Genomic DNA, 13570 nt, shown 5'->3' with positions numbered 1-13570 from the left:
AGTGGACACTCTCAACATTGATCACATAACAGAATAAATAAATAGATGCTAGACTCTACACCCTCTTGTTGGATGATGAACACCACTAACTGTGTAGGATTACACGAACCCTCAATGCCGGAGTTAACAAGCTCCACAATATTCAATGTTCATATTTAAATAACCTTAGAGTGCATGACAGATCAACATAACCAAACCAAGTACTAACATAGCATGCACACTGTCACCTTCACACTACGAAAGGAGGAATAGATCACATCAATACTATCATAGCAATAGTTAACTTCATAATCTACAAGAGATCACAATCATAGCCTACGCCAAGTACTACACAATGCACACACTGTCACCATTACACCGTGCAGGAGGAATAAACTACTTTAATAACATCACTAGAGTAGCACGCAGATAAATTGTGATAAAAAACACATTGCAATCATAAATAGATATAAATAAGCACTTCACTATGCCATTCATAACAGTGAATAAGTATTCTGTCAAAAATAGACTAAGAGACCCACACGGTGCACACACTGTCACCTTTACACACGTGGGACAAGGAGTCTCCGGAGATCACATAAGTAAAATCCACTTGACTAGCATAATGACATCTAGATTACAAGCATCATCATATGAATCTCAATCATGTAAGGCAGCTCATGAGATTATTGCATTGAAGTACATAGGAGAGAGATGAACCACATAGCTACCGGTACAGCCCCGAGCCTCGATGGAGAACTACTCCCTCCTCATGGGAGACAGCAGCGTTGATGAAGATGGCGGTGGTGTCGATGGAGAAGCCTTCCGGGGGCACTTCCCCGTCTCGGCGGCGTGCCGGAACAGAGACTCCTGTCCACCAGATCTTGGCTTCGCGATGGCGGCGGCTCTGGAAGGTTTTCTCTGGTTTCGTCGAACGTGGTAGGGTTTTCGCGACCGAGACTTTAAGTAGGCGGAAGGGCAAGGTCGGTGGAGTCCTGGTGGGGCCACACACTAGGCCGGCGCGGCCAGGGCTTGGGCCGCGCCGCCCTACTGTGTCCCCACCTCGTGGCCCCACTTTGTTTCCCCTTCGGACTTCTGGAAGCTTCGTGGAAAAATAGGATGCTGGGCGTTGATTTTGTCCGATTCCGAGAATATTTCCTTACTAGGATTTCTGAAACCAAAAACAGCAGAAAACAGGAACTGGCCCTTCGGCATCTCGTCAATAGGTTAGTTCCGGAAAACGCATAATAATGACATAAAGTATGCATAAAACATGTAGATATCATCAATAATGTGGCATGGAACATAAGAAATTATCGATACGTCGGAGACGTATCAGCATCCCCAAGCTTAGTTTCTGCTCGTCCCGAGCAGGTAAACGATAACAAAGATAATTTCTGGAGTGACATGCCATCATAACCTTGATCATACTATTGTAAGCATATGTAATGAATGCAGCGATCAAAACAATGGTAATGATATGAGTAAACAACTGAATCATAAAGCAAAGACTTTTCATGAATAGTACTTTCAAGACAAGCATCAATAAGTCTTGCATAAGAGTTAACTCATAAAGCAATAAATCAAAGTAAAGGTGCTGAAGCAACACAAAGGAAGATTAAGTTTCAGCGGTTGCTTTCAACTTATAACATGTATATCTCATGGATAGTTGTCAATGCAAAGTAATATAACAAGTGCAATATGCAAGTATGTAGGAATCAATGCACAGTTCACACAAGTGTTTGCTTCTTGAGGTGGAGAGAAATAGGTGAACTGACTCAACATAAAAGTAAAAGAAAGGCCCTTCGCAGAGGGAAGCATTGATTGCTATATTTATGCTAGAGCTTTGGTTTTGAAAACATAAAGAGAGCATAAAAGTAAAATTTTGAGAGGTGTTTGTTGTTGTCAACGAATGGTAGTGGGCACTCTAACCCCCTTGCCAGACAAACCTTCAAAGAGCGGCTCCCATTTTATTTTTATTTTTGTGTGGCACTCCTTCCAACCTTTCTTTCACAAACCATGGCTAACCGAATCCTCGGGTGCCTGCCAACAATCTCATACCATGAAGGAGTGCCTTTTTATTTTAGTTTTATTATGATGACACTCCTCCCCACCTTTGCTTTCTCAAGCCATGGCTAACCGAATCCTTCGGGTGCCGTCCAACAATCACATACCATGGAGGAGTGTCTATTTTTGTTAATTAATTTGGGACTGGAAATCCCATTGCCAGCTCTTTTTGCAAAGTTATTGGATAAGCGGATGAAGCCACTAGTCCATTGGTGAAAGTTGCCCAACAAGATTGAAAGATAAACACCACATACTTCCTCATGAGCTATTAAACATTGACACAAATCAGAGGTGATAAATTTTGAATTATTTAAAGGTAGCACTCAAGCAATTTACTTTGGAATGGCGGAGAAATACCATGTAGTAGGTAGGTATGGTGGACACAAATGGCATAGTGGTTGGCTCAAGGATTTTGGATGCATGAGAAGTATTCCCTCTCGATACAAGGCTTAGGCTAGCAAGGATATTTGAAACAAACACAAGGATGAACCGGTGCAGCAAAACTCACATAAAAGACATATTGTAAACATTATAAGACTCTACACCGTCCTCCTTGTTGTTCAAACTCTTTACTAGAAATTATCTAGACCTTAGAGAGACCAATTATGCAAACCAAATTTTAGCAAGCTCTATGTATTTCTTCATTAATAGGTGCAAGGTATATGATGCAAGAGCTTAAACATGAGCACAACAATTGCCAAGTATCACATTATCCAAGACATTTTATCAATTACTACATGTAGCATTTCCCGTTTCCAACCATATAACAATTAACGAAGCAGTTTCAACCTTCGCCATGAACATTAAAAGCTAAGAACACATGTGTTCATATGAACCAGCGGAGCGTGTCTCTCTCCCACACAAGCATTTTATTCAGAGAATGAAAATAACAAAACAAAAATAAAAGCACACAGATGCTCCAAGTAAAGTACATAAGATGTGACCGAATAAAAATATAGTTTCAAGAGAAGAAACCTGATAAGTTGTCGATGAAGAAGGGGATGCCTTGGGCATCCCCAAGCTTAGACGCTTGAGTCTTCTTGAAATATGCAGGGATGAACCACGGGGGCATCCCCAAGCTTAGACTTTTCACTCTTCTTGATCATAGTATATCATCCTCCTCTCTTGACCCTTGAAAACTTCCTCCACACCAAACTCGAAACAAACTCATTAGAGGGTTTGTGCATAATAAAAAATTCACATGTTCAGAGATAACACAATCATTCTTAACACTTCTGGACATTGCACAAAGCTACTGGAAGTTAATGGAACAAAGAAATCCATCCAACACAGCAAAAGAGGCAATGCGAAATAAAAGGCAGAATCTGTCAAAACAGAACAGTCCGTAAAGATGAATTTTAAAGTGGCACCAAACTTGCTCAGATGAAAATGCCCAAATTGAATGAAAGTTGCGTACATATATGAGGATCACGCACGTAAATTGGCAGATTTTTCTGAGTTACCTACAGAGAATTCTGCCCAGATTCATGACAGACAGAAATCTGTTTCTGCGCAGTAATCCAAATCTAGTATCAACATTACTATCAAAGACTTCACTTGGCACAACAATGCAATAAAATAAGATAAGGAGAGGTTGCTACAGTATTAACAACTTCCAAGACTCAAATATAAAACAAAAGTACTGTAGCAAAATAAACACATGGGTTATCTCCCAAGAAGTGCTTTCTTTATAGCCATTAAGATGGGCTCAGCAATTTCAATGATGCACTCCCAAGAAATAGTAGTTGAAGCAAAAGAGAGCATCAAGAAGCAAATTCAAAACAAATTTAAGTCTAACATGCTTCCTATGCATAGGAATCTTGTAAATAAACAAGTTCATGAAGAGCAAAGTAACAAGCACAAGCATAGGAAGATAAAACACGAGTAACTTCAAGATTCTCAACATATAGAGAGGTGTTTTAGTAACATGAAAACTTCTACAACCATATTTTCCTCTCTCATAATAATTTTCAGTAGCATCATGAACAAACTCAACAATATAAGTATCACATAAAGCATTCTTATTCACATGCATAAAAGTATCATTACTCTCCACATAAGCATAATCAATTTTATTAGTTGTAGTGGGAGCAAATTCAACAAAGTAGCTATCATTATTATTCTCATCATCAAATATAGGAGGCATATTGTAATCATAATTAAACTTATCCTCCATAGTAGGCGGCACCAAAAGACCAATATCATTAATATCATCATAAATAGGAGGCAAAGTATCATCAAAGTAAATTTTCTCCTCAATGCTTGGGGGACTAAAAAGATCATGCTCATCAGAACCAGCTTCCCCAAGCTTAGAACTTTCTATATCATTAGCAACAATGGTATTCAAAGTGTTCATACTAATATGTTCCATGGGTTTTTTAATTTTCGCATCAAACCATCCATGTCTTAAATCAGGAAATAGAATAAGAAGCTCATTGTTGTCCATTATGCCAAACTAGTGTAAACAAGAAACAAAAAGATGCAATTGCAGGATCTAAAGGAAATAGCTTCGAGCACACACACAACAGCAACAGAAAAGTACTTATTACCTGGGACCGTAGTATGAGTGCCTTTTACCTTTCCTCCCCGGCAACGGCGCCAGAAAAGTGCTTGATGTCTACGGGTGCTTCTATTCTTGTAGACAGTGTTGGGCCTCCAAGAGCAGAGGTTTGTAGAACAGCAGCAAGTTTCCCTTAAGTGGATCACCCAAGGTTTATCGAACTCAGGGAGGAAGAGGTCAAAGATATCCCTCTCATGCAACCCTGCAACCACAAAGCAAGAAGTCTCTTGTGTCCCCAACACACCTAATAGGTGCACTAGTTCGGCGAAGAGATAGTGAAATACAGGTGGTATGAATGAATATGAGCAGTAGTACGGCGCCAGAAAAGTGCTTGCTGGCGTGCAGTTGATGGTAGTAATATTGCAGGAAGTAAAGATGCAGTAAAACAGTAAACAAGCAGCGATAGCAGTATTTAGGAACAAGGCCTAGCGATCATACTTTCACTAGTGGACACTCTCAACATTGATCACATAACAGAATAAATAAATAGATGCTAGACTCTACACCCTCTTGTTGGATGATGAACACCACTAACTGTGTAGGATTACACGAACCCTCAATGCCGAAGTTAACAAGCTCCACAATATTCAATGTTCATATTTAAAGAACCTTAGAGTGCATGACAGATCAACATAACCAAACCAAGTACTAACATAGCATGCACACTGTCACCTTCACACTACGAAAGGAGGAATAGGTCACATCAATACTATCATAGCAATAGTTAACTTCATAATCTACAAGAGATCACAATCATAGCCTACGCCAAGTACTACACGATGCACACACTGTCACCATTACACCGTGCAGGAGGAATAAACTACTTTAATAACATCACTAGAGTAGCACGCAGATAAATTGTGATACAAAACACATTGCAATCATAAAGAGATATAAATAAGCACTTCACTATGCCATTCATAACAGTGAATAAGTATTCTGTGAAATATAGCCTAAGAGACCCACACGGTGCACACACTGTCACCTTTACACACGTGGGATAAGGAGTCTCCGGAGATCACATAAGTAAAATCCACTTGACTAGCATAATGACATCTAGATTACAACCATCATCATATGAATCTCAATCATGTAAGGCAGCTCATGAGATTATTGTATTGAAGTACATAGGATAGAGATGAACCACATAGCTACTGGTACAGCCCCGAGCCTCGATGGAGAACTACTCCCTCCTCATGGGAGACAAAAGCGTTGATGAAGATGGCGGTGGTGTCGATGGAGAAGCCTTCCGGGGGCACTTCCCCGTCTCGGCAGCGTGCCGGAACAGAGACTCCTGTCCCCCAGATCTTGGCTTCGCGATGGCGGCGGCTCTGGAAGGTTTTATCTGGTTTCGTCGAACGTGGTAGGGTTTTCGCGACGGAGACTTTAAGTAGGCGGAAGGGCAAGGTCGGTGGAGTCCTGGTGGGGCCACACACTAGGCCGGCGCGGCCAGGGCTTGGGCCGCGCCGCCCTACTGTGTCCCCACCTCGTGGCCCCACTTCGTTTCCCCTTCGGACTTCTGGAAGCTTCGTGGAAAAATAGGATGCTGGGCGTTGATTTCGTCCGATTCCGAGAATATTTCCTTACTAGGATTTCTGAAACCAAAAACAGCAGAAAACAGGAACTGGCCCTTCGGCATCTCGTCAATAGGTTAGTTCCGGAAAACGCATAATAATGACATAAAGTATGCATAAAACATGTAGATATCATCAATAATGTGGCATGGAACATAAGAAATTATCGATACGTCGGAGACGTATCAACAATCCAAAATGAGGCTCAATGCCCAAAAACGCCTCGCAGAGGGTAATGAACACGGCAACGTGAAGGATTGAGTTAGGGGTAAGTTGCCACAGTTGGATTTCGTAAGTCCGCAGAAGATGAAGAAGGAACTCATGAGCAGGAAGCGAAAGACCCCGGTATAGGAAAGACAAGAACATCACGGTAAAGCCAGCAGGGGGATTAGGCCGAGAAATCGCACCTGGAAAGATCACATTCCCCTCGTCAGAGGAGATTAATCCCAGGCTTCGGGATCTCTTCTCGTCGCGCTTGGTGATGGTTGACGCTATCCAATCTCCGGGTTTGGCTACCGAACTTGGCGGCGCTGGCGGCGCCGGAGCAGGGGGAGGAGCGTCCGGGGCGCTCCCTTTCGGAAGGTTCGAGGAAGATTTGGCGGCGGCGCCTCCGCTAGTAGAACTGGCGGCGGCAGTAAGGCTCTTTTTCTTCACCATAGCGAGATCTGGGGAAGATCGGAAAAGCAGTGGTGGCGGCGCAGCAGTAGCGAAGGGAGGAACACTACTAGGAAAAGGCTTATAGCCGCACTCCTTACCGCCGGCGAGTACGATTCCAAGATGCCGGCGGTAAGGTCTTCCAGGGTCGCCTCACGTTACCGCCGGCAAGTTGATTTCAGGTCGCCAGGGATAGGGCACTTACCGCCGGCGAATCAGGATTGGAACAGCCAGCGGTAAGGTGGACTAAGAGCATCTGGATGGGCCTCTGCTTACCGCCGGCGAGTTTGTCTCGAAGATGCCAGGGGTAAATTAACTACCGCCGGCGAAATGGACTTGCACGTGCCAGTGCTAACGTGGGCTGCTGTGAGCCATTTGGGCCGAAATTACCGCCCGCGTCCGTGTTTCGTTTTCGCCGGGGGTATTTACTCATCTTGGATTTCTCCACCCCACACCCTACACACGCACGACGCACCCTCGTCGCCACACACACAAGTCGCTCCTACATCCCAATTTCCTCCCCACCCAGACGTGGCGGCGACGGCCTCACCGCGGGCGCATCCCCTTGCCCGCACCACCTGATTGAGATGATAGCAGCCAAGTTCGCCGGGCCGCCGAAGCCCCTTCGCCTGCTCACCGGATCTGGTCGCTCCCGTCTCCTCCTCCTTCTGCTTTCCCCACACGCACGAACACGCTCCCTCCTCCTCCGCCCACGCATGCAGGTGAGCCTCCGCCGCCCGAATCCACCCTGATTCGCCGCCGATTCCGCCGCACCAAGGCCGGATCTGACCTGTGCGCTCGCTGATTTCCGCTCGCAGGAACCAGCCAGCCAGGTTCATCACCAGGTTCAGCACCCACCCACAGCCACCAAATCCCCTCCCTCCAGCCCTTTGATTCCCGCGCGCCCCGGTGCTGATCCTCGCCGTCGCCGGCGATGGAGGTGGAGGACCTTCTCCATGGCGTCCGCATCGCGCCACCGTGGAGCTCGCCGCGGGGAGTCAAGGAGGAGATGGTGGTCTCCGTCCCGGAGCTGCGGCCGTCGGCGACCTCCTGGACAACCTCCCCGATCTGCGGCTGCCGGCGTCCGGCGACGTCCCCGACCTACTGCTCCGTCCCGCTGCCATCCCCCCAACTTAGCACCTGTTCGGTGAGGTCCATCTCTAATCTGCCTGCACTTGCCATTTTACCTTCAGATTTGGGTAGCCTGTGTGACTGCTTGTTCCTGCACATTCGCAGACACACGTTTTCTGGAACACATGTTGGGGGAGAGATTGAGCGGATCGCTGGCGGGTCGGCGATCTTGCCGGCACCAAGATCAGCGGCGTTGTGCCATCCTGCTCAAGCCTGCCCGTCGCCCACGCCAAGAGCCGAGAGAGCCACGCGAGCCAAGAGACTATTGTTGGTTGTCGTCATCATGCTGTTCCTGACATATATGGAGGTATCAATCTCTCATGTAAAGTGTTCTCTTGTGCGCCTCAAGTGTTTGTTTCCGCAAAGCACCCAATGGATGTTATACTGATGGACTAGTACTGCAGCCACAAAACATGTTTTGTTTGGAGTAGCCGCTCATGTCCTAATTCTACGAAATGTCAATGGTTAAGAAAAGTGGTGATGAATATGCATAGTCCCATGATTGTTGTTCTTTTGTGCTGCATATGATATCTTTTGTACGTGGAAACTCGTTGTCTAATGTCTATTGGTACAGATATTTCACACTTTACAGTATGTGATTCATTCCTTAATAAGTGGTGCACCTTACTTGTCATGTCTTAGCTAGATCTGTAGTTATTGCTCTGAATATTTGTCGAAAACTCGGGTCAGGAAAACAGTTAATATAGTGCTTGCATTTGATCTTGAGATTTCTTATTAATCCAGTGGCAAACAGCAACGAAATCCCCTCAATTTTGTTTGGGTTTTTTGTAATTATGCATGCTTTTTGATCTAATTTATACGGAGATGTTGTTTTTCTTGTGACGATTCCTCCAGTATGTGATTTGGTGCTGGTTAATTATTCTAATCAAGGTTGCATCAACAGGACTCTTCCTCCTGGTTATTTGGAGGTCAGGGAGTCTGCAGCGGAGGGAGCCTCCAGGGAAACTTTGAAAGAAGCTTGTGCAGATGCGACCCTTGGTCCGGCGATTGCGACCGCTAGCAGTCACCTGCTCACGCGCATCGTAGCTGGGAGCTGGGTCGGTTCATGGGCCGTCGCGGTTCAGTCTAGCCGACGCCTACCGCATCTGCACCAAGATGCTGAAGGCCACCAGGAGGACACCGTCGAGCCCGGCCTGGCTGCTTGCTGCTTCCCCCAACCTAGGTCAGTCCAATCCTCCTCCGCAAGACGTCAGTTAGTTGTTCTTTGACACTCATAATCACAGTGCTCTGCTCATTGCTGCTCTGCCCGTAGCATGAAAAAATCCACTAGCTGGCCTTAATGCAATTAGCTATTTACTCCTTGATTGCTCATTGCAGTATGATGTTTTGTTCATAGATGTCCTATTCTCTGATGTTATTCTAGACATTCTTGATTGCTCTTTTTGGTGAACTCGTTGTTTGAACCGATACACAGGTTTTGCATAATTTCTTGCTTAAAATTGTTTCCTTTTTCGAGCAGTATGCATATTTGTGTAGATAGTAGGGAAAGCGAACATGCATAGATGGATATTTGCTTTCAGCTCAATGAATGCTTGTGCGCATAGATGGAATAATATGTGCCTGCTGTTTGTTGTTTTTAGCGGCAAGCTGCGGAGGATCATGATGAGCTGCCGAGGACTGGGACATGAGCATGGCGAGGATGCGGAGCTCTTCACGAGTGACGGTGGCGCAGCGATCGACCTAGGAGCGCAAAGAGGAGTTCTGACGATCTACCTGAGTTTTGGGCGTGACTGACGTGGCCAGAATTTTGAATCTTGAAACTAGCTAAATTTGTAACGGATAGAATATATATGAGTTTATTTGTAATTTGTAAAATCTTTTTTTTGTTTCTTAAATTCATTACTGCCGGCGCTTTGCCTTGGTTGCCAGCGGTAACTGATTTTTTTTAGTTCTTTAAATATCTACTGCCGGCGCATACAAATATGAATCATGTGCCTGTGGTACTAGATACCCCTGGCGAATATGCGAAGACGCCGGGGATAATTGCATGTTACCACCGGCGAAAATAAAGGTGCCAGCGGTAAGGCATTACCACCGGCGAGGTGATCGCCGGCGAACGCGAAAACGCCGGCGGTAAGCCTTTTCAATGTGCCGGTGGTAAGCCTTTCCTTAGTAGTGGAAGAAGGAGAAGAACGAGAAGATGCTACGGAAAATGTGGGAGAAGATTAGGGATTTTCGCCCTTTGGAGATTTTAAGGAGAACTTGAGAGCTGTGTAGGCACGTGTCGTTGCTACCGGTTCATTCAGTGGGTCTTTTCTATTAAAGATTGCAGAAATCGAGGAGACGCCTTGGTAACTGTGCGAAAAGGGCCAGACAAAGAAAGAATACGCCCAGCAGGATGCGTCCTGTCAGTCAAAATCAAGATACTAGTAAAGCGTCATCAATGACGTCATGAGGAATGCTCAAAGCATTCGAAGGAATAAAAAGGTATCGGATGGTCAACTTGAGTCTACGCACGGATTGCAAGCATCCACACCTAGACTCGGGGGCTACTCCCATCGGGAGCGCTGAACGCGCACCCGACAGAATGAAGATTCGAAGAAATAAGCCTTGAAGGAAGAGATGATTGCTCGACCTGAGTCTACACCCGGTTGCAAACACCCGTGCCCAGACTCGGGGGCTACTCCCATCGGGAGCGCTGGACGCGCACCCGACATAAACTTTTTTGCACTCCAGGATCATGCCCGGGGACTTGATTTTGTGTAGGGTAACGTTGTTTTGCCATCGGTAGTTAACCAGCAAAAGTTGGGCACGTTACTCGTTATCCCTTGCATGAGGAAAATATATCGGATGACCTACGAAGACTCGCGGAAAAACTTCGGCAGAGCAAAATGTTCGAGTGGTACAACTTGAGTCTACGCACGGATTGCAAGCATCCGCACCTAGACTCGGGGGCTACTCCCATCGGGAGCGCTGGCGCGCACCCGATAGAAGAAGATGATGCAGATTCAAGAAGAATAAAAACAATTAAGGAGAAGAACATTGGGTGGAGGCATGCTTTAGTCTCTACCCGAACTACCTTCGGCTAGACACTCGGGGGCTACTGACGTGGGCATTACCCTTCGGGTAACCAATGTTGCCCTATCCTGTATTTCCTAGTTGGAGGCCCATGAAGGCACTCGATGGCAAGGTGGGCCACTAGGACGGTGCGACGGAAGATTCCTTGGAGTACAAGACACGGAAGGAGCCGAACAAGGAAAGTTTAGAGATAAATCTACTGTAAACCTAGTCGTACCCGATTAGACCTCTCGAGACCTGGCCTCCTATATAAAGGCCAGGAGAGGGGCTATCAAGGGACACAATCAATATTAGCGATCTTAGCCAACAGAAGCTTAGAGCTAGGTTACCCTAGTATTTAGCCATCTTGACGAGATCTCAGCCGAACTATTCGGCACCCCATTGCAACCCATTATCATCATAATCAAGAACAGACAGGCAGGACGTAAGGGTTTTACCTCATCGAGGGCCCCGAACCTGGGTAAATCGCTCTCCCCGCTTGTCTGTGAACCGATGTCTCGTGTCAGCTTGCAGGATTCCATCAACCCTAAGCCCCTATCGGAGGGCATTGCCGAGGAGCACCCTCAACAGTTAGTCTCACATCAATCTCGTTGCTCTGATCTTGTAGATTAGATCTTGGGTGTTCCATAGATTAGATCTTGGATTTATTCGTCTTGCGGTAGGAAATTTTTTGTTTTCTATGCTACGAACCCCATCAGTGGTATCAAAGCCATGTCTATGCATAGATCGGTTGCACGAGTAGAACACAATGGTTTTGTGGGCGTTGATGCTTTTGTTGCTTTAGTTTGTGTACTTTGCATCTTGCGGGATGGTGGGATGAAGCGGCCCGGGCTAACTTTACATGACCGCGTCTCATGAGACTTGCTCCACGCTTGAAATGCAAATTGTATTGCATAAGTGGCTTTGCGGGTGTCTGTCTCTCCCACCATAGTGAAGATTCCAATTTGCACTTTCTATTGTCAACACTAGTATCACCGTTGTGGTTCATGTTCGTAGGTAGATTGGATCTTACTCGAAAACCCTAAACCACGTAAAATATGCAAACCAAATTAGAGGCTGATACGTCTCAAACGTATCTATAATTTATTATGTTCCATGCTAGTTATATGACAATACTCACATGTTTTATATACACTTTATATCATTTTGATGCATTTTTCGGCACTAACCTATTAACAAGATGTCGAAGCGCCAGTTCCTGTTTTCTGCTGTTTTTGGTTTCAGAAATCCTACACAGGAAATATTCTCGGAATTGGATGAAACAAAAGCCCACGGTCTTATTTTCCACGGAGCCTTCCAGAAGTCCGAAGAGGAGACGAAGAGGGGCGACGAGGCGGCCACACCCTAGGGGGCGCGGCCCCACCCCTGGCCGCGCTGCCCTATGGGGTGGGCCCCTCGAGCGTCCCCCGACTCTGCCCCTTCGCCTATATAATCTCTCCATTGCGAAAACCCTATGACCGAGAGCCACGATACGAGAAAAGTTACTGAGATGCCGCCGCCGCCAATCCCATCTCGGGGGATTCTAGAGATCGCCTCCGGCACCCTGCCGGAGAGGGGAATCATCACCGGAGGGCTCTACACCACCATGCCCGCCTCCGGACTGATGCGTGAGTAGTTCATACTTGGACTATGGGTCCATAGCAGTAGCTAGATGGTTGTCTTCTCCTCTTGTGCTATCATGTTTAGATCTTGTGAGCTGCCTATCATGATCAAGATCATCTATTTGTAATGCTACATGTTGTGTGATGTCTACGCACGCTTCTATTCCTGTAGACAGTGTTGGGCCTCCAAGAGCAGAGGTTTGTAGAACAGCAACAAGTTTCTCTTAAGTGAATCACCCAAGGTTTATCGAACTCAGGGAGGTAGAGGTCAAGGATATCCCTCTCAAGCAACCCTGCAATTAAGATACAAGAAGTCTCTTGTGTCCCCAACACACCTAATACACTTGTCAGATGTATAGGTGCACTAGTTCGGCGAAGAGATAGTGAAATACAAGTAATATGGATGATTATAAGTAGTAATTGCAATCTGAAATAAAAATGGCAGCAAGCGAACATGTAGCAGAACTTGTTGGAAACGGTGTTTCAATACTTAGAAACAAGGCCTAGGGATCATACTTTCACTAGTGGACACTCTCAACAATGATCACATAACTGAATAAATAAATGCTACTTTCTACACTCTCTTGTTGGATAACAAACACCATTCATTGTGTAGGGCTACAAGAGCACACCTCAAGCCGGAGTAAACAAGCTCCACAACATCCGGAATTCATATTAGAGTAACCTCTAGAGTGCATAATAGACCGTTGCAATTTAGACCGAGTACTAACATAGCATACACACTGTCGACAATAGCTATGAAAGGGGGAATAGATCACATCAATACTACCATAGTAATAGTTAACTTCATAATCTATAAGAGATTACAATCATAACCTACGCCAAGTACTACATGATGCACACACTGTCAACTTTACATCATGGAGGAGGAATAGACTACTTTAATAACATCACTAGAGTAGCACATAGATTAATAGTGATACAAAGCTCATGATCGCATAAAG

The 13570-nt window shown here is 45.5% G+C and overlaps 1 protein-coding gene across 2 annotated transcripts; it reads left to right on the top strand.

Annotated features, from left to right (window-relative positions):
- Positions 1 to 7310: 7310 nt before the first annotated feature.
- On the top strand, positions 7311 to 9838 carry LOC127293744 (uncharacterized). Of its 2 annotated transcripts, none has more exons than XR_011742768.1 (5): positions 7311 to 7556; positions 7653 to 7981; positions 8071 to 8272; positions 8870 to 9148; positions 9567 to 9838. XR_011742768.1 is itself a non-coding variant. In XM_051323390.2 (5 exons), the coding sequence occupies exons 2-4, from the start codon at positions 7769 to 7771 to the stop codon at positions 8984 to 8986; spliced, it is 537 nt and encodes a 178-aa protein (XP_051179350.1). In that variant the 5' UTR covers positions 7311 to 7556; positions 7653 to 7768; the 3' UTR covers positions 8987 to 9148; positions 9567 to 9838. The 2 variants fall into 2 exon arrangements, 1 of the variants encoding a protein (XP_051179350.1); XM_051323390.2 differs by having other exon boundaries at positions 7653 to 7986.
- Positions 9839 to 13570: the final 3732 nt, after the last annotated feature.

This window comes from Lolium perenne, chromosome 4 (assembly GCF_019359855.2).
Source record: "Lolium perenne isolate Kyuss_39 chromosome 4, Kyuss_2.0, whole genome shotgun sequence".
Classification (NCBI taxonomy): Eukaryota; Viridiplantae; Streptophyta; class Magnoliopsida; order Poales; family Poaceae; genus Lolium; species Lolium perenne.
This window is presented reverse-complemented; position numbering and strand designations above follow the sequence as displayed.